We start from the raw sequence: 22,194 nt of genomic DNA on the forward strand, positions 1-22,194 counted from the left end.
AATTTTTAGAAGGGGTTCCCTGAGACCAGATAACTATTTCAAGGGTTCCTCTGTGTTAAAAAGGTTGAGAAAGGTTGCTTTATGGTCACTTGCTGGCCAGAGCCACCTGGTGAGCACATTTTGTTGTCACTTTGGGTGAAAAGTCACAAACTTTATCTGGAACACGGATATTATTTTTCACGTGGTGTTTGGAGCAAAATCATCCAAAAAGATTTCTGGAGCTGTTTTGAAATTTGTATGACATATTTGTTTTGTGCAATTATGAACTATATATATATATATATATATATATATATATATATATATATATATATATATATATCTTTATATATCTTTGAAACATTTGTGTATAAAGTGAAGCAATTCTCTAATATACGTTTAAACAAGGTAACAAATGTATACATATTATTTGCATAGATCACTCTTTGCACTTTCAGCGATTGTATTGGGAGCGCCCTTTATCACATCATCAATCCTCATTCCTTTTTCACTCATTTCGGGTCCAGCAACCCTTCTCTTTTTAGTTTCACTATCTGTGCCAGTATCCATTTATATATTTATTAATCATTGCACAGAGATTGTTGGGTATTTTCATCAATTTGTCAAATTGCACAATTTATAACAAGAGTCTTGGGTCTTAGAATTCACAGAAGAGGTATGGAGCTAATACAGTAATTGTATCTATAATACTGTCAGGCAGGCAATAACCTAATTTCTTCTCCCACTTTATAATATAATAAAGGATTCATAATCATAGTTCATTCTACAATAGTTTATATAGTCTAGAAAGTAAGCATGCAGAATTGTGTCTATAAAGACACCTAACTTTGAATGTGGAGAGAGAATCTGGGGAGCGTATTCTCTTACTGGAGTTGTTAATAAACTTCTTATGCCGCGTACACACAATCGAATAGTCCGGCAGACTTAGTCCAGCAAACAATCCGCCGGACTTTCTAACGAACGGACTTGGCCACACACGGACACTCCAAAAGTCTGGCGATTTCTAACGTGGTGACGTACAGCGCGTACTACGGGACTAGAAAAAGAAGTTCAATAGCCAGTAGCCAATAGCTTCCTTCTCGTACTTGCTTCTGAGCATGCGTCGTTCTTAGTCCGTCGGACTAGCATACTGACGAACGGATTGTCCGCTGAAAGCCAAGTCCGGCGGACAAATTTTGAGTCAAAACTATTTTCTAAGTCCGCCGGACTTTACGATGAAAAAGTCCGCTGGAGCCCACACACGATCGAATTGTCCGGCGTAATGCGGTCCGGCGGACTAAGACCCCCGGACAATTCGATCGTGTGTACTCGGCATTACTGGAACAAATATCTCTTTGCTTGAATTGACATGGCATTAAGTATACATTCATTATCCAGCAGATAAATGTAAATCACAAAGTGAAAAAAATCAAAAAAAAATCACTCCTAATGTTAGAAGAAATGTGGGTTTGGGCTGGAAAGTAACACATTTTGTCTCAACTATCAACATATTCTATTTCTGTTTCTTACCCAACTTCCCTCATTTCCAAAGATTAATTCTTTGCTAGAAATCTGATGGATTCAATCCAAAGCATTACAAATAAACTCACTGATCTTTTAATACCTACAGTATAATCATAAAATTTACATTATTATGTATTGTGTGTTATATGTTTACTTTATCGCGACTCAGTTGTAGAATTTTAACATTCAATATTCATTTTTGTCATGTAATAATATGTTATATAATAATTATATGTAATAATGCTATATAAAAATTGTAATAGACTATAAAGGTACTTTTTTTTTATCATCTTGGTAGACCACTTAAGCTTGAGTTATCAGTTGCAAAGTTCACTCTGAACTGATAATTCAGTACCCGGTGGATGAAATCGTATTGGATATGAAATCATATTGGAACGTGTCAGCAGCTTACATATCTGTAGAGCTAAAGCACAGTGGTGCAATTGACCTCCATTGATGTCAGTGCATTTTACTACTTCTACTATCCTTTGGTTTACCTGTACCAGAGGCATGCATCAAACGCTTATAGGTAGCTTATTGCTCAGTGTGTGCACTTTGCAAACACATTCTAGAATACTGAGTATTGCCTACATAGTAAAAAAACAAAACATGTCCTTCCTTGTTTTATTAAACCTACGGCAATGTTTAGTGTCTTTAAAATGTAGAACTCCAATGAGAGGTGTGACATCAATCCTGATTTCCTCATAGACTGTCAAATGTGGTGCGAGGTCTGTGCTTTAAGATAACTGTAGTCCAGGGTATTATCTCATGGCTGGTACTTTCTCATAGAAGAACTGGAAGGAATATTTAGTGTGAAATGTGGTTCTTCTTACACCCCAGTGCCTTGTTCTTGGCAGTTCACTTCTTTTGGATCTGACGTTTCTTGCTGGTTCATCATTTCGGGTTCTGTGATGGACAAAAAAATAGTTGTAGAGAACAATGAAAACAAATGAAAGGGAGCTGCTTAATGTTAGCTGGATTCAGCAACCATAAGCTCTTTGCAAATAAATGTTGATATTAATGCAGATCTGTGGGTGGGGAGAATGTAAATAAAGGTAATTGTTACCCTCCTCTAACTTTCCCCTAAAGCACACGTCTTAGTTTGTGATCATTTTATTCTTGTTCCGTTATTTTTGGACATACTAGTAGATGTACTGTAAATATAAGTCTTGGTCATCGGCCCCCGTCTGGGTGCTGTGCCTCAGGTAGGGATAGGTGCAGCACCCAGTCCTTTTTCCTGCAGCCTGCTACAATCTTTGGCTGCTGTTGGATAGGGCTAAACATTGTACCAAGTAGTACCCACATTTAGGGCCCTATACATTTAGGGATGAATATGCAGATCTTCTGTGTTCCAGGCCTTACATCCCTGAACTCATAGGGCCCTTAAAGCGGGTACAACTTGGTACGGTGTTCAGCCCTATCCAGCTGCAGCCTGCCAAAGACTTTACCAGCAGGGCTGAACCTGTCCCTCTGGGCAAACTAAAACATCAGGGGACATGCACAGCAGCTAGACAGCCCTGTTTACAGGGGGCCAAAGGAGGATGTATTTATTATTATTATTATACTTCATTATACACAATTTATATATGTATTTACCAGAGTATATAATGTTTTAAAATTATTTCTTAAAGCCAAACTTCAGCCAGCAACCCCCCCCCCCCGCCCCCCCCAATCTGCTCTCTTTTGGGGCTTCAAAGTGGGAGGGTCATTTTTAATATATCCCCTTTACTACCAGAGGATGTGGACCTTACCATTGGCTGTCTGTTGGGGGGCTCCTGACAAGTCCTGAAAACTCCAGCGGTGTTATATTGGTTTCATGGGAAGGGGCAGTGACAAGTCTGGTCAGCAGCAGGCCCAGGCTACAACACTGGAGCACTAGCAGGACATGTGCTGAGAAGGATCACATGACGGGAATCTCATTTAATCAAAAGGCATATATATTAAAATATCCCTCTGACAGAAGCCGGTGACCGGCCTTTTTTTTCCCTCACGCTGACAGTGTGAGGGGGAAAAAATATAGGTTACCGATCTTCTGTTTACATCACGTGATCAGCTGTCATTGGCTGACAGCTGATCAGGTGGTAAAGGGCCGGGATCTATGTCTCATAGACTCGGTGATCACGTCAGGCAACGCTTGCACAGGAGGACATCCATGGATGCCCTCCCAGCATTTGCAATTAAGGCCCGCGCTGTAGCCATCTTTTGGCGCCATGTAGCTAAATTAAAAAAGTAAACATTTGTTAAAATTAAATAAATACCCCAAAAAAAAGGAATTGTACCTTTGTCCCCCTGCACATACAAGCAATTTCACACATGTGATGTATTGCCATGAACGTCGGAGTGAGAGCAATAATTCTAGGACATAATTCATGACTTTCTCTAAACTGATAACATGCAGAGGCTTTTACAGTGTCATATAGTTACATAGTTAGTAAGGTTCAATAAAGACACCAGACCATCCAGTTCAACCTGAGTGTCTACAATTGTCCCTATCCCTGTACATTGCACACTCATATCGGTCCCTACCCTCAAGGCTGCCCACAATCCAAGTTCCCCATTCATATACTAGGGCTAATTTTTTGGACAGAAGCCAATTAACCTACCTGCATGTCTTTGGAGTGTGGGAGGAAACCCACGCAGGCACAGGGAGAACATGCTAACTCCAGGCAGGTAGAGTTGTGGTTGGGATTCAAACCAGCGACCCTTTTTTACTGATAGGTGAGAGTGCTAACCACTACACCACTGTGCCGTGTCAACTATAGACAATTTTAGGCACTGTAGTTTCTCACCATTTCACGGAAGTGCACAGTTTTTTCTTGACATGGGATCTATTTACTCAATGCAACCCCATCTTTTACCTAAAAATTGGGTATTATATTGTGTTTGTGTGCACTAAAATTTATTTAAGTATATATTTTTTCTTGAAACGTTGAATTAGATTAAAACCTGCACAAATGTGTTGTGACATAAAAAATTGCAACAACCATCATTTTCTTCTCCAGGGCTTCTGCTTTCAGAAAATATATATAATGTTTGGGGGTTCTACATATTTTTCTAGCAGAAAATGCAGATTTCAGCATGTGTGTAAAAAAAAAAAAAAAAAACTGCCCTGGTAGGCAAGCAGTGAACCTAATAGTTGTTGGTTGTCAGTGTAGAGAACTTACCTGTAATTTGTAGGGGTCCTATTCTTCTCTCTATGGGCTGCTCCAGACTTGGATGCCGCACTCTGCACATGAACTCTGACCTCTGATCTTCTGGCAGTGTCGGGGTGAACAGCAGACTGGCTGTACAGCTGTATGTGTTATCTGACGGTCTCTGGTGTTCACTGATTACACTCTCGTAATTATTGATATCAACAGCAACAAATCTGTCCGTCCCCATCTTCTTCTTATACCATTCCACAGTTGGAGCCTCAGGGAAATATCCAGAGATTTTCACTTGTAGTGTGGACTTTGCTTTGAGTTTTATGTTGGACAAATGTATATCTCCTATCTGTGGACGCCAAGGAAGATCTGGAAGGTAATCACAATTATTAGTCCAATAACACAAACATTATAACAGACATGTAATTATGTACATCTCGAGTAATGTACCGTATATACTCGAGTATAAGCCGAGATTTTCAGCCTCTTTTTTGAGGCTGAAAGTGCCCCCCTCGGCTTATACTCGAGTCATCGCTGTCTGTCTGCCCGATCAGCGTGTCGAGCAGACAGACAGCGGCCATTCTAGGATTCAAAGGCCGCGCCTCCGTCGGTGATAGGCGGAACACTGAATTTCCCAGCAGTCTGTGTTCCGCCTATCACGGACATCCTCTCATCCTCGTCCGTAGTATGAGGATGAGCGGACGTCCATGACAGGCGGACCACTGACTGCTGGGAAATTGAGTGTTCCGCCTATCACGGACATCCGATAGGCGGAACACTCAATTTCCCAGCAGTCAGTGGGAAATTGAGTGTTCCGCCTATCACCGACGGAGGCGCGGCTTTTGAATCCTAGAATGGCCGCCGACGAAGAGCTGAAGGACGGAGGCTCGGCTCGGGACGGGCCGGGACGGGACGCAGGCTGGACGGGACGCAGGCTGGACGGGACGCAGGCTGGACGGGACGCAGGCTGGACGGACACAGGCTGGACGGACACAGGCTGGACGGACACAGGTAGGCTGCACGGACACACACACACACACACACACACACACACACGGATGCATGCACACACACACACACACACACACACACACAGGGATGGATGGACACACACACACACGGATGCATGGACACACACACACACACGGATGCATGGACACACACAGGGATGGATGGACCCACAGGGATGGACGGACACACAGGGATGGACAGGCATGTCTCACCCTCGGCTTATACACGAGTCAATAATTTTTTCCAGTTTTTTGGGGGTAAATTGGGGGCCTCGGCTTATATTCGGGTCGGCCTATACTCGAGTATATACGGTATGCTATCAGAGAAATGATCTGGTTGTCTGGTAGGTGCTTCTTCTATTAACCTCTCAGAACGAGAAATGAAATGCTGCTTATATCTGTAAGAAGGTGGGGGAGGGGGGAGGGCTTATCCTAAACCATTTTTAGGTTAGATCATTTTGCTATGTCTCAGATTTCACTATATGCAAAAGACACACCCTTCCTAAAACGCAATTTGCATCTATAATATGGAAACTTGCTGACTTGAGTAGATTCACAGGCAGTTTAACTCATGGGGAAGGCTCAGAAGTAAAGTAAGAAGTAAAATTTATTGCAGCTGGGCACATACAGATGATGTTAATTGAGCTCATTTTGAAGGTCAAAAGCAAATGTTCACAGTTTAAAAAATAAATAAATAAAAAAAGACAAGTGTTCTTGAAATTTTCTTTATTCTATGTGGGTGATAACTGTAGTACTCTAGAGCAGGGGTAATGAATTAAAATTCAAGGAGGTCCGGTCGCCAAAATTTTCTTTGGGCCGAGGTCCGAAGCTTAAGTCTGTGCTATGACTCAGAAAGATTGTAGTCACTGTATATCTATCAAAAACATGAGAAATGTACAATTTCCTTAGCATTTCAACATTATTTAATTGTCAAGTTTCAGTTACAATATTAAACATGTGGACAGTTGGAACTAGGATAGCTTTACATTTGCTCTTTACATCGGGTGTCCCCATCACAGTGTCCCTTTACATCGGGTGCCCCATCACAGTGTCCCTTTACATCGGGTGCCCCATCACAGTGTCCCTTTACATCGGGTGTCCCTATCACAGTGTCCCTTTACATCGGGTGCCCCCATTACAGTGTCCCTTTACATCGGGTGCCCCCATTACAGTGTCCCTTTACATCGGGTGTCCCCATCACAGTGCCCCTTTACAACGGGTGTCCCCATCACAGTGCCCCTTTACATCGGGTGTCCCCATCACAGTGCCCCTTTACATCGGGTGTCCCCATCACAGTGCCCCTTTACATCGGGTGTCCCCATCACAGTGCCCCTTTACATCAGACCTTCCTGTCAGAGTGTCCCCCATACAACAGATGTCCCCATCAGGGTGTCCCTTAACATAAAATAAGGGTCACGCTGATGGGTACATTTTATGTTAAGGGTCACGCTGATGGGTAAATTTTATGTTAAGGGTCACACTGATGGGCACATTTTATATTAAGGGGCACTCTGATGGACACAACAAAATGTGCCCCTTAACTTAAAATTTGCCCATCAAAGTGCCCCTTTAATATAAAATGTACCCATCAGTGTTGCTCTTAAAATAAAGTGTGCCCCTTTACATCAGGTGTCCCCATCACAGTGTCCATTTACATCACTGACATTCCTGTCAGTGTCCCCTTACATAAGATGTACCCATCAGAGTCCCCCTTAACATAATATGTGCACATCAGGGTGCCCCTTAACATAAAATAAGGGTCATGCTGATAGGCACATTTTATATTAAGGGGCACTCTGATGGACAACAAAATGTGCCCCTTACCTTAAAATTTGCCCATCAGAGTGCCCCTTTTAATATAAAATAAAATATGCCCATCAGAGTGCCCCTTAACATGAAATAAGGGTCACACTGATGGGCGCCTATTATGTTAGGAGGCACTCTGATGGACAAATTTTATTTTAAGGGGTATGCTGGTGGGTATATTTTTAATGTGCACATCAATGGGCATATTTTGTAGGGCACATTTTGTTGTGCCCATCAGCGTGCCCCTTAACAAAATATGGCCATCGATGTGCACATTAAAAATATACCCATCAGCGTGCCCTGTAAAATTAAATTTGTCCATCAGAGTACCCCTTAACATAAAAGGTGCCCATCAGCGTGACCCTTATTTTATGCTAAAGGGCACTCTGATGGACACATTTTATTTTAAGGGGCATGCTGATGGGTATATTTTTTCAGTGCACACCGATGGGCATATTTTGTTAAGGTGCACCTTAACAAAACATGCAAATCAGTGTGCATATAAAAAATATACCCATTAGCGTGCCCCTTACAAAAAAAGCCCAGCATTGTGCACATTACAAATATACCTATCAGTGTGCCCCTTACAATATGCCCAACAGTGTGCATGAAAACTAATGTGCCCACATACCTCAACTGCAGGAGGAAGGGCACAACTGAAGCTGCCTCGAGGAGAGCCAGGACCCGGGAATCAGGAACCGCGGGCAGCATGGGGGGGCGGGGCGCGCACGTGACGTCACACCCCCTACTGCCTGTGAGCGTGAGTAAAACACAGCTCCGAGAGATGCGGCCAGGAGCAGGGGGCGGGCGCATGCGCACAGCGTCACTGGTTGCTAGGGAAACCAGCGGTCTCAGCAAACCAGTAATTGCTGTAATTCACAACACAGGCGGCATAGCGGTCCAGGCAGAAGCCCCGCTCGGTCCGGACTCGGACCGCGGGCCGCCATTTAATGACGGCTGCTCTAGAGTGACCCATAGTGCTGGGAGTAGTTAGTGTGGGGCTGTACTAAGAGAAGGAGAGGGATACACAGGGACATACAAAAACACTACAAAAATAAATTATAAAGCAGGACAAACACAGAGCGTTCATGTATAGTAAATGTCCCAGCTATACAACTTTCCAGCTTTAGTAAATAAACCCCATTGTGTACTTAAAAGCGGGGTATGCCTGTAATGAGATGGAGCTTTATTGGTCTAGCCTGTTACATACATTGAACAGAGCCAGAAAACAATAAGGGGCTGATTTATCAAAACTGAAGAGTACAAAATCTGGTGCAGCTCTGTATAGAAACCAATCAGCTTCCAGGTTTTTTGTCACAGCTTAATTCGTCAAGCTGAAGTTAGAAGCTGATTGGCTACCATGCAGAGCTGCACCAGATTATGAACTCTCCAGTTTTAGTAAATCAACCCCTAAGATTCACCTACAAAATCCTGGACTGATGAGCACCTATAACACTGGGGACCTCTGATGAGTGTTAGAATATGTTATGTAGGGAGTGACATGTGTTACCATACAGTGATCTGACATGATAGATGGCACAGGTGACGTGTTCCATGTTCTGACACAATGACATGTACCAGCAATGCTGACAGAGTGATGTGTAGTGACAGTGCCGGCTTCTTGTTTCATTACTAGCGTTGTCACTGCTGTGTTTAGACACTGAGAGGAGCTTCGTATAGTTTATATCTTTTCCACAATTCCGCTAATAGGCAGGTTGTGGGATCTTTGCTGTATATCGCTTCTAATTAGAAGAGAGAGCCTGTATATGGGGGCCAATGGAGGCTGCTTCATTACTCTGGACGGCCAATGAGAGCCCGGATTCTGAGCCCGGTTCCCATCAGGAACACCATCTTCATGGAGTTTTAAAGTCCATTTCATCCTAAGTTGAAAATAATATGGAAGTGCAGCACGATGGTTCAAAGGTTCTGCCAGGAAGCATTGGAGTCCTTGGTTCAGGTCCTGGCCAGGTTTCCTCCCTCACAACAAAGATGTGCAAGTGGGTAATGGGCTCCTGTCTATGTGATATTCTACAGAGGGCAACCAAGATGACTCCCCCAACAGCAGATAAAGTGCTTTGAGTCCCCAAGAAGAATAGTGATGTAGAAGTCAAATTATTTCTAATACAAACACATTTTCTGATGAAGTTATCAACTGGTATTATATAACCGAACAGGGATAGTAGAAAACATATTTCAGACCCAGTCTCCATTATTAGAAAGTTATCAGTAACAATTTATACAATCTGCTGAATTCATGTATTACCTGATCTCTTTAGTACGATCCTCTGAGGTTGTCTCGCTGATTGATGCTCCCAGGTCACATAGACAGGAAAGCAGAGAGATCGGGGCAATGTGCACACACTTGTAACATCAAATGTTTCACCATCCGCAGACTTTGCCAGTTTGCCATCAGAATTTAGCTCAGTTTGATGTTCTGTGTGCCAAGTGATGGTAATATCAGAAGGGTAGAATCTCTTCAGAGTCAGAGTACATCTCACCTCTCCTGATTTACTGAGGGAGTATCTCACAGGTTCTATCTCCTGTGGAGCCACTAGACATAAATACAAATCAGATTACACTCAATTTTATTATCAAATACAATACCACAGTGTGTATTTAATTGTTTTTACACCTCTGAAATGAATAATGAACAAAGCATTCTGTACTCTATCCAAAGCACCTAGTATGATTTCTCTCTCATCCCTTTGCTATATGCATGAGTCACTTCTGACAGTCTATGCCACCAACAGGAAACCCTGGAGATTAGTGATGGACGAACTTCCGACGGGACGTTTCGCGAACGCGAAACGCGAACGGACACAAACGTTCGCGAAAACGACCGTTCGCCGCGGGCTCCATTGACTTCAATGGGAGGCGAATTTCGCAAACCTTTAGGTCGAATTTGCGGCCACGGGGTAATTATTAGGGGGTAGCACGTAGTCCCACCACCTGGACAATAGCATAATACATGTATGAGGTGAATTTGGGATCGATAACTACAAGCATTTTTTTTTTATTTGGGAAATTGTTCTGACAATTCAGGACTATGGAGCTAATGAAGGCAATGGAGGAGAGGGAAGGTCAGGGACCAGGGTAGGCAAACAAGAGGGTGCAGGAGATACAGAGCACTGACAGCAGCACCGTAATACAGAGCACTGACATCAGCACCGTGACATACAGCGCTGACAGCAGCTCCGTGACATACAGCGCTGACAGCAGCTCCGTGACATACAGCGCTGACAGCAGCTCCGTGACATACAGCGCTGACAGCAGCTCCGTGACATACAGCGCTGACAGCAGCTCCGTGACATACAGCGCTGACAGCAGCACCGTGACATACAGCGCTGACAGCAGCTCCGTGACATACAGCGCTGACAGCAGCTCCGTGACATACAGCGCTGACAGCAGCTCCGTGACATACAGCACTGACAGCAGCTCCGTGACATACAGCGCTGACAGCAGCTCCGTGACATACAGCGCTGACAGCAGCACCGTGACATACAGCGCTGACAGCAGCTCCGTGACATACAGCGCTGACAGCAGCTCCGTGACATACAGCGCTGACAGCAGCTCCGTGACATACAGCGCTGACAGCAGCTCCGTGACATACAGCGCTGACAGCAGCTCCGTGACATACAGCGCTGACAGCAGCTCCGTGACATACAGCGCTGACAGCAGCTCCGTGACATACAGCGCTGACAGCAGCTCCGTGACATACAGCGCTGACAGCAGCTCCGTGACATACAGCGCTGACAGCAGCTCCGTGACATACAGCGCTGACAGCAGCTCCGTGACATACAGCGCTGACAGCAGCACCGTAAGCAGCCCCAGGAGGAAGTCAGCACAGCACAGGGATGGTGTGATCCCCTCATAATAAGAACCCCCAGGAGGAAGTCAGCACAGCACAGGGATGGTGGGAGCCCCTCATAATAAGAACACCCAGGAGGAAGTCAGCACAGCACAGGGATGGTGGGAACCCCTCATAATAAGCAGCCCCAGTAGAAATATGACACCGCTCAACCTCTTCAAAGAGGAGGGTAGGGCCTATAGTACGGTGTGCTTTTTTGGGTCAGGGAAGTGAGCCAAATGAATTAAGAAGGTCTGTGTGCTTGATTCCAAAAATTGTTTATAGACATATACATGGTCTACTGATCACATGTGTTGAATTCCTCCGAGATCCATGCCTCATTCATTTTTAGAAATGTGAGGTAGTTAACACTGTGGTGAGCTAGGCGAGTACGCTTATCGGTCACAATCCCCCCTGCTGCGCTGAACGTCCTTTCGGACAGGACACTGGATGAGGGGCAAGCCAACAGTTCGATTGCAAATTGGGCAAGCTCTGGCCAGAGGTCAAGCCTGCCCACCCAGTAGTCTAGGGGTTCATCACTCCTCAGAGCGTCCACATCGGCCGTTAACCCAATGTAGTCGGACACCTGACGGTCTAGGCGTTCCCTGATGCTGGATCCGGATGACACCTGTCGATGGGTCGGCTGAAAGAATGACCTCATATCCGAAGTCACCAACACATCTTCAAACCGGCCTCTTCTTGCAGGCGCTGTTGGATTGGTACCCGCAAATCCTTCTCTGGGAGTGGGAATTGCTCCTCTGCCAGCGCACGCAAAAGCAGAATGCAGCATTTCTCGAAGCAAGGCCTGGAAGTGCTGCATTCTGACAGCCCTCTGCGACGGCGGTAACATTTCCGCCATTTTGTGTTTGTACCGGGGGTCTAAGTACGTTGCCACCCAGTACTGGTCCTTGACCCTCATGCTTTTTATACGGGGGTCCCTATTAAAACACTGGAGCATGAAGGCCCCCATTTGCACTAAAGTGGAAGCGGTGTGGTGGCCTGGCTCCTGCTCATCATCCAGGATAATGTCGTCCTCTTCATTCTCCTCTCCCCATCCTCGCACAACAGGGATCCCAGAAAGGTTTAAAGCATGCTCTTCTTGCTCCTGCTCATCCGCCCCGGCACCATCCTCCTCTGACTCCTCATCAGACTCCTGTTGTTGACTTGTCTCAGATAGAGTAGCCCCCCCTGGGAATTCATCCAGCATTGCGACTTCCTCATCTTCCCGCTCCTGCTCCTCCACAGCCTGATCAATGACACGACGCAATGCACGCTCCAGAAAGAAGGCATAAGGTACCATGTCACTGATGGCGCCATGGCTGCGACTGACCAGTTTGGTGATCTCCTCAAATGGCCGCAGAAGTCTGCATGTGTCGCGCATGAGCAGCCACTGGCGCGGTGAAAAAAAACCCAGCTCCCCAGAACCGTTTCTTTCGCAGAGTTCATACAGGTAGACGTTAACTGCACGTTTCTGCTGGAGCAGCCTATCAAGCATATAGAAGGTTGAGTTCCATCGCGTCGGGCAATCGCAAATAAGACGTCTGACCGGCAGATGGTGTCGCCGCTGAATGTCAGCAAGGCGAGCCATGGCCGTGTAAGATCTTCTGAAATGGGCCGAGATTTTCCTTGCCTGCCGCAAGATGTCCTGGACCCCAGGGTATTTGACAAGGAATCGCTGCACGACCAAGTTTAAGACGTGTGCCATGCACGGCACGTGCGTGATTTTGCCCTGTTTCAATGCGCTAAGCAGATTGGCACCGTTGTCACACACCACTTTACCAACTGTCAAATTGAGCGGTGTTAGCCACTCATCTGCCTGTGAACGCAAAGCTGAAAGGAGTGCCGGGCCAGTGTGGCTCTTTGCTTCCAGGCACAACAGACGCAGCACGGCATGGCAACGTCTCACCTGGCATGTGGAATAGGTTCTGGGGAGCTTGGGCGGTGCAGTGGAAGAGACGCTAGCAGCGGAAAAGGAGGAGGCAGCTGAGGAGGAGAGGGAGGAGGATGGAGTAGGAGGAGGAGAAGAAGAGTCAGGCCTGCATGCAATCCGTGGCGGTAAAACCAAATCTACACGGGTGCCACGGGTTACATGCTTGACGGCCGTCAGAAGGTTCACCCAGTGGGCAGTAAAACTGATATACCTTCCCTGCCCGTGTTTGCTAGACCACGTGTCTGTGGTCAGATGTATCTTGGCACCGACACTGTGTGCCAGAGATACATTCACTTGCCGCTGAACATGGCCATATAGCTCTGGGATGCCCTTCTCTGAGAAATACTTCCTTCCTGGGACCTTCCATTGTGGTGTTCCAATGGCCACAAATTTGCGAAAGGCCTCCGAGTCCACCAGTTTATATGGCAGTAGTTGGCGGGCTATGAGTTCTGACAAGCCAGCCGCCAACCGTTGGGCAAGAGGGTTATCCGGCGTCATCATTTTTTTACGCTCAAACATTAGGCCCACGGAAGCCTGCCTTTTTGCAGAAAAATGTGAGCTTGGCGTGATGGAAGGTGGAGTGGAGGACAATTGTGAGGAGAGAGGAGAAGGAGAAGTAGAAGACGAGGCTGGACGGTGAGAGCCTGCAGTGTGGCTTTGTGTGTTCCGTTGCTCCCACTGGGCTCGGTGATGGCTGCTCATGTGCCTTCTTAAGGCGGTCGTCCCTAGGTGAGTATTGGGCTTACCGCGACTAACGCGTTGACTGCAAAGATTGCAGATGGCAACGCTATTGTCAGCAGCGGACACGTTAAAAAAAGCCCACACTGCGGAGCCATGTGCCGGTGTCCTGGGAGCGCCAGATGTGACCGTACATGGTCGATGACTCGCTCCTGATACATTTGCAGTCTGCTTTGTCCCTGCTGTGCAATGTAAGTCATTGCTGCTTCTCCTCCCTATCTGCTGGTCCATATCTCCCTCTGAACTCCCCTCCTCTTCCTCTCTTGTGGGCACCCACGTGACATCACTAGACACGTCATCATCAACGTCACCTTCCCCACCGCTATAAGTAGAGTAGGCAGCAACACCGGGGACCAACCTCCTCCTTGGGCTGATCTGGGTACTGGCGTCAGACTGCTGAGTAGCGCTTGTTGCTACCTCCTCTTCCTGATCCAATACCAAGAGTGGCTGCGCATCAGAAATGTCCTCTTGATATGGATCGGAAAATAATTCCAGTGACTCAAGCGGAAGGTATGTGGTGGTGGTGGTGGTGGTCGTGTTGTTGGTGGTAGTGTCTTTGGGGGTGCACATAGCAGAGAGTGAAGAAGAGGGTGCAGATCGAGAGGATGAGGAGGGTGCAGAAGAGTAAGGCTGAGCGAGCCACTCAACCAAGTCTGGTGCATCCTTTAAAGTAATTGAACGCACCTTCTGCAACTTCCCACTTTGGCTCAAGCCTGTTGCTCCTGCCCTACCCCTACCACCCCTGCGGAAGGGCCTGCCTCTTCCTCTGCATGTCATTTTTTAAATGACCCTGTGACAAAACTCTTAGTCCCTATACCGCTGAAGGACTGCTGCAGTATAGGTGAGCGGTCAGCAGTGGTGCACGTCAACCCTATCTATTGTGGACCTATAGCGGTCCTTACAGAACAGCAGACTGTACCGCACTCAAGCCTATGTACCGTAGCACCCTATACCAAGTTACCAGTCCTTATAAGAACTTTTGTGGACCAAGCAGGTTGTGTATTAGTGTTTAGCAGACTGTACGTCAGTCCCTATACCGCTGAAGGACTGCTGCAGTATAGGGCAGCGGTCAGCAGTGGTGCACGTCAACCCTATCTATTGTGGACCGATAGCGGTCCTTACAGAACAGCAGACTGTACCGCACTCAAGCCTATGTACCGTAGCACCCTATACCAAGTTACCAGTCCTTATAAGAACTTTTGTGGACCAAGCAGGTTGTGTATTAGTGTTTAGCAGACTGTACGTCAGTCCCTATACCGCTGAAGGACTGCTGCAGTATAGGGCAGCGGTCAGCAGTGGTGCACGTCAACCCTATCTATTGTGGACCGATAGCGGTCCTTACAGAACAGCAGACTGTACCGCACTCAAGCCTATGTACCGTAGCACCCTATACCAAGTTACCAGTCCTTATAAGAACTTTTGTGGAACAAGCAGGTTGTGTGTTAGTGATTAGCAGACTGTACGTCAGTCCCTATACCGCTGAAGGACTGCTGCAGTATAGGTGAGCGGTCAGCAGTGGTGCACGTCAACCCTATCTATTGTGGACCGATAGCGGTCCTTACAGAACAGCAGACTGTACCGCACTCAAGCCTATGTACCGTAGCACCCTATACCAAGTTACCAGTCCTTATAAGAACTTTTGTGGAACAAGCAGGTTGTGTGTTAGTGATTAGCAGACTGTACGTCAGTCCCTATACCGCTGAAGGACTGCTGCAGTATAGGTGAGCGGTCAGCAGTGGTGCACGTCAACCCTATCTATTGTGGACCGATAGCGGTCCTTACAGAACAGCAGACTGTACCGCACTCAAGCCTATGTACCGTAGCACCCTATACCAAGTTACCAGTCCTTATAAGAACTTTTGTGGACCAAGCAGGTTGTGTATTAGTGTTTAGCAGACTGTACGTCAGTCCCTATACCGCTGAAGGACTGCTGCAGTATAGGGCAGCGGTCAGCAGTGGTGCACGTCAACCCTATCTATTGTGGACCGATAGCGGTCCTTACAGAACAGCAGACTGTACCGCACTCAAGCCTATGTACCGTAGCACCCTATACCAAGTTACCAGTCCTTATAAGAACTTTTGTGGAACAAGCAGGTTGTGTGTTAGTGATTAGCAGACTGTACGTCAGTCCCTATACCGCTGAAGGACTGCTGCAGTATAGGGCAGCGGTCAGCAGTGGTGCACGTCAACCCTATCTATTGTGGACCGATAGCGGTCCTTACAGAACAGCAGACTGTACCGCACTCAAGCCTATGTACCGTAGCACCCTATACCAAGTTACCAGTCCTTATAAGAACTTTTGTGGAACAAGCAGGTTGTGTGTTAGTGATTAGCAGACTGTACGTCAGTCCCTATACCGCTGAAGGACTGCTGCAGTATAGGTGAGCGGTCAGCAGTGGTGCACGTCAACCCTATCTATTGTGGACCGATAGCGGTCCTTACAGAACAGCAGACTGTACCGCACTCAAGCCTATGTACCGTAGCACCCTATACCAAGTTACCAGTCCTTATAAGAACTTTTGTGGACCAAGCAGGTTGTGTATTAGTGTTTAGCAGACTGTACGTCAGTCCCTATACCGCTGAAGGACTGCTGCAGTATAGGGCAGCGGTCAGCAGTGGTGCACGTCAACCCTATCTATTGTGGACCGATAGCGGTCCTTACAGAACAGCAGACTGTACCGCACTCAAGCCTATGTACCGTAGCACCCTATACCAAGTTACCAGTCCTTATAAGAACTTTTGTGGAACAAGCAGGTTGTGTGTTAGTGATTAGCAGACTGTACGTCAGTCCCTATACCGCTGAAGGACTGCTGCAGTATAGGGCAGCGGTCAGCAGTGGTGCACGTCAACCCTATCTATTGTGGACCGATAGCGGTCCTTACAGAACAGCAGACTGTACCGCACTCAAGCCTATGTACCGTAGCACCCTATACCAAGTTACCAGTCCTTATAAGAACTTTTGTGGAACAAGCAGGTTGTGTGTTAGTGATTAGCAGACTGTACGTCAGTCCCTATACCGCTGAAGGACTGCTGCAGTATAGGTGAGCGGTCAGCAGTGGTGCACGTCAACCCTATCTATTGTGGACCGATAGCGGTCCTTACAGAACAGCAGACTGTACCGCACTCAAGCCTATGTACCGTAGCACCCTATACCAAGTTACCAGTCCTTATAAGAACTTTTGTGGACCAAGCAGGTTGTGTATTAGTGTTTAGCAGACTGTACGTCAGTCCCTATACCGCTGAAGGACTGCTGCAGTATAGGGCAGCGGTCAGCAGTGGTGCACGTCAACCCTATCTATTGTGGACCGATAGCGGTCCTTACAGAACAGCAGACTGTACCGCACTCAAGCCTATGTACCGTAGCACCCTATACCAAGTTACCAGTCCTTATAAGAACTTTTGTGGACCAAGCAGGTTGTGTATTAGTGTTTAGCAGACTGTACGTCAGTCCCTATACCGCTGAAGGACTGCTGCAGTATAGGGCAGCGGTCAGCAGTGGTGCACGTCAACCCTATCTATTGTGGACCGATAGCGGTCCTTACAGAACAGCAGACTGTACCGCACTCAAGCCTATGTACCGTAGCACCCTATACCAAGTTACCAGTCCTTATAAGAACTTTTGTGGACCAAGCAGGTTGTGTATTAGTGTTTAGCAGACTGTACGTCAGTCCCTATACCGCTGAAGGACTGCTGCAGTATAGGGCAGCGGTCAGCAGTGGTGCACGTCAACCCTATCTATTGTGGACCGATAGCGGTCCTTACAGAACAGCAGACTGTACCGCACTCAAGCCTATGTACCGTAGCACCCTATACCAAGTTACCAGTCCTTATAAGAACTTTTGTGGAACAAGCAGGTTGTGTGTTAGTGATTAGCAGACTGTACGTCAGTCCCTATACCGCTGAAGGACTGCTGCAGTATAGGGCAGCGGTCAGCAGTGGTGCACGTCAACCCTATCTATTGTGGACCGATAGCGGTCCTTACAGAACAGCAGACTGTACCGCACTCAAGCCTATGTACCGTAGCACCCTATACCAAGTTACCAGTCCTTATAAGAACTTTTGTGGAACAAGCAGGTTGTGTGTTAGTGATTAGCAGACTGTACGTCAGTCCCTATACCGCTGAAGGACTGCTGCAGTATAGGTGAGCGGTCAGCAGTGGTGCACGTCAACCCTATCTATTGTGGACCGATAGCGGTCCTTACAGAACAGCAGACTGTACCGCACTCAAGCCTATGTACCGTAGCACCCTATACCAAGTTACCAGTCCTTATAAGAACTTTTGTGGACCAAGCAGGTTGTGTATTAGTGTTTAGCAGACTGTACGTCAGTCCCTATACCGCTGAAGGACTGCTGCAGTATAGGGCAGCGGTCAGCAGTGGTGCACGTCAACCCTATCTATTGTGGACCGATAGCGGTCCTTACAGAACAGCAGACTGTACCGCACTCAAGCCTATGTACCGTAGCACCCTATACCAAGTTACCAGTCCTTATAAGAACTTTTGTGGACCAAGCAGGTTGTGTATTAGTGTTTAGCAGACTGTACGTCAGTCCCTATACCGCTGAAGGACTGCTGCAGTATAGGGCAGCGGTCAGCAGTGGTGCACGTCAACCCTATCTATTGTGGACCGATAGCGGTCCTTACAGAACAGCAGACTGTACCGCACTCAAGCCTATGTACCGTAGCACCCTATACCAAGTTACCAGTCCTTATAAGAACTTTTGTGGAACAAGCAGGTTGTGTGTTAGTGATTAGCAGACTGTACGTCAGTCCCTATACCGCTGAAGGACTGCTGCAGTATAGGGCAGCGGTCAGCAGTGGTGCACGTCAACCCTATCTATTGTGGACCGATAGCGGTCCTTACAGAACAGCAGACTGTACCGCACTCAAGCCTATGTACCGTAGCACCCTATACCAAGTTACCAGTCCTTATAAGAACTTTTGTGGAACAAGTGAGTTGTGAATGTTTAGCAGACTGCAGCAGAAGGGCAGCAGTCAAGTATAATATCCTTTCTATATTTGGAAGAAAGAATATTATACATGTACAAGCCTATTACTGTACCACTGATACCAGTCCTGAAAAGAACCTTTGTGGAACTAATAATAACAGCAAGTCTTTAAAATTACCCTCACTGCCTGACAACACTGCTTCCTTCCTGTCCCTATACAAATTGGCAAAAAAAGAGAACGATTAGTGGTTACTGGAACAGCTCTTTTGTGGACCTTGATAGTAACAGCTAATGATGATGATGATGATGATGATGATGAAAGACTAATCTGGCTGTCCCTGTAGCATACACCGTCCTTTCCCTTTCTCTAAACTAACAAAAGACACTCAGGCTGCTGCAAGAATCAGCAGCACAGCAAACCTATCAACACCTAACACCTATACCAGTCCTGAAAAGAACTTTTGTGTACCAAATAGCTAGTGGTTTATCTCTCCCTACTCCACACAGGAACCTGTCCCTATCTTAACAGAAGAAAGAATGTAAAATGGCCACCGGATCGGGTGTATTTATAGGTTAGGGGGAATGTACAAGTGTCCATGTGCTGTCATGTCTCAATTGGCTGTCCTGTATCACATGATAAACGTGTCACCAAAGGTTAAAGTTCTTGTATACATTAAACACGTAAGTCCGCCGCGGCGAACGACGGAAAAAGGCGTTCGAACGTGCGGACCGCGAATGTCGGAAATTCGCCGCGAAACGACCGCCGGGCGAACCGTTCGGCCATCACTACTGGAGATGGCCTGCCCACCCCAGCAGGTGATTAACAGCCTCAGATGTGCACTTTTGAGACTGTGTAGAGGGGTGTGTCCATTCCCTCCGCTCAGGCTTCAGATTACACTTAACTCTGCTTTATGCCCCTTTCACACTACTGGGACTTCAAAGTCACGTGATTTTGCCGCGATTTTACTGCAATTTCACAGCCGTGATTTTGCCACGATTTCAGGGAGACTCGAGGTCTATGAACCTGAACTCACATCAAAGTCGGACCAAAGTAGTGCAGGGACTACTTTGAAGTCGGCAAGACTTGAAGTCGTACGAATATGAATGGTAGTCATTGGAAATCGTGGGAAACTATTTGTCAGGCTACTCTGCAGTCCCAAATCGTGGGACAAGTCATACAAGTGTGAAAGAGGCCTTATGCTGTGCAGTGTGCGACATCAGATCCCTGACTCCTGCTTTCTGCAGCTGGGAAAAAGTTGTGTAAGATGAGAGAGAGCGGCAGATAAACAGGTACAACTTATGTAGGAGGATTTTTTTTAACCTCTGTTTATCAACTGAGGCCAGTCACTTCACTGGGTATATGTAAGAGTTTACAAACACCAAGGTAACTACCGTATATACTCGAGTATAGGCCGACCCGAATATAAGCCGAGGCCCCCAATTTACCCCCAAAAAAACTGGCAAACTTATTGACTCGTGTATAAGCCGAGGGTAAGACATGCCTGTCCATCCCTGTGTGTGTGTCCGTCCATCCCTGTGTGTCCGTCCATCCCTGTGTGTCCGTCCATCCATCCCTGTGTGTGTGTGTGTCCATCCATCCATCCATCCCTGTGTGTGTGTGTCTCCATCCATCCATCCATCCCTGTGTGTGTGTGTCTCCATCCATCCATCCATCCCTGTGTGTGTGTGTATCCATCCGTGTGTGTGTGTGTGTGTGTGTGTGTGTGTGTGTGTGTGTGTGTGTGTGTGTGTGTGTGTGTGTGTCCAGCCTACCTGTGTCCCGAGCCTTTGTCCCGAGCCTCCGTCCCGTGCCGAGCCTCCTTGCCTCCGTGCCTCGCCGCCGTGCCTTGCCTCCGTCCCGTCCCGTGCCGTGCCTTGCCTTGCCTCCGTCCCGTGCCCTCTTCGTCGGCGCCTCGGCGGCCATTGTAAAATTCAAAAGCTGCGCCGCCGCCTTCGCCTGTGATAGGCGGAACACTGAATTTCCCAGCAGCCTGTGTTCCGCCTATCACGTACATCGTATCATCCTCGTCCGTAGTACGAGGATGATACGATGTCCGTGATAGGCGGAACACAGGCTGCTGGGAAATTCAGTGTTCCGCCTATCACAGGCGAAGGCGGAGCCGGAGGCGCGGCTTTTGAACTATAGAATGGCCGCTGTCTGTCTGCTCGACACGCTGATCGAGCGGGCAGACAGCGATGACTCGAGTATAAGCCGAGGGCGGCACTTTCAGCCTCAAAAAAGAGGCTGAAAATCTCGGCTTATACTCGAGTATATACGGTACTTGCTGACCTGCAGCCGTCATAATACGGCAGCAGGTTGGCTCCCCTGTGCAAAGCGGCCTAGCTGTACACTTTAAGGGGTAAAGGGGCCGCCGCGTGATGTAGAAGCTGATGCACATGCCTGGCGGCCACGATGCTTCCTGGGCATCCTGGGCAATCCTGGGAGAGGCAGAACGAAGATCTGGCAATATAAACAGATAGATATCCGTTCTGTCAGGAGAGAGGAGACAGATCTATTACTCCTGTTGGTTAGGAACAATGATCGGTCTCCTCCTCCAGGCAGTCCCATCCCCCCACAGTTGGAATCACTCCCTAGGACACACATTTAACCCCTTGATCGCCCCCCTAGTGTTAATTCCTTCTCTGCCAATGTCATTTATACAGTAATCAGTGGCTTTTTTTTTAGCTCTGATCGCTGTATAAATGTCAATGGTCCCAAAAAAGTGTCCAACTCTGTCCGCCGCAATGTTGCAGTCCCGCTAAAAATCGCAGATCGCTGCCATTACTAGTAAATAAAAAAAATGAATAATAAAAAATGCCATAATGCTAGCCCCTATTTTGTAGATGCTATAACTTTTGTGCAAAGCAATCAATATATACGCTTAGTGCAATTTTGTTTAACAAAAATATATAGAAGAATACATATCGGCCTAAACTGAGGAAGACATTTGTTTTTATTTATTTATATTTTGGATATTTATTATAGCAGAAAGTAAAAGATAATGTGTTTTTTTCAAAATTGTCGCTTTTTTTGTTTATGGCGCAAAAAATAAAAACTGCAGAGGTGATGAAATACCACCAAAAGAAAGCTCTATTTGTGTGAAAAAAAGGACGTCAATTTTATTTGGGTACAAACGTCGCACGACCGCGCAATTGTTAGTTAAATCGACGCAGTGCCGAATCACAAAAAAATGGCCTGGCCAGGAAGTGGGTAAATCCTTCCGGGGCTAAAGTGGTTAAAGTGATATGTAAAGTGCTGTGCAACTGTTG

The 22,194-nt window shown here is 46.8% G+C and overlaps 1 protein-coding gene across 1 annotated transcript; it reads right to left on the reverse strand.

The window, feature by feature from the left end:
• Window positions 1-1,888: 1,888 nt before the first annotated feature.
• LOC143925755 (uncharacterized) lies at window positions 1,889-21,227 on the reverse strand. Its single transcript, XM_077450203.1, has 4 exons — window positions 21,215-21,227; window positions 9,726-10,013; window positions 4,668-5,015; window positions 1,889-2,409 (listed from the first exon to the last, which is right to left on the reverse strand). The coding sequence occupies exons 1-4, from the start codon at window positions 21,225-21,227 to the stop codon at window positions 2,333-2,335; spliced, it is 726 nt and encodes a 241-aa protein (XP_077306329.1). The 3' UTR covers window positions 1,889-2,332.
• Between the last annotated feature and the right edge of the window lie 967 nt (window positions 21,228-22,194).

This window comes from Lithobates pipiens, unplaced genomic scaffold, assembly GCF_037356315.1.
Source record: "Lithobates pipiens isolate NorthernLeopardFrog02 unplaced genomic scaffold, aLitPip1_a1.2 Scaffold_22, whole genome shotgun sequence".
Classification (NCBI taxonomy): Eukaryota; Metazoa; Chordata; class Amphibia; order Anura; family Ranidae; genus Lithobates; species Lithobates pipiens.

What these genes read in the sequence shown, in the direction of transcription:
- LOC143925755 (XM_077450203.1), bottom strand. An exon ending in GATCGTACTAAAGAGATCAG is followed by an intron (nt 5,016 to 9,725) that starts GTAATACATGAA and finishes ATTACCTTCCAG; the next exon opens with ATCTTCCTTGGCGTCCACAG. An exon ending in AGGACCCCTACAAATTACAG is followed by an intron (nt 2,410 to 4,667) that starts GTAAGTTCTCTA and finishes TGTCCATCACAG; the next exon opens with AACCCGAAATGATGAACCAG.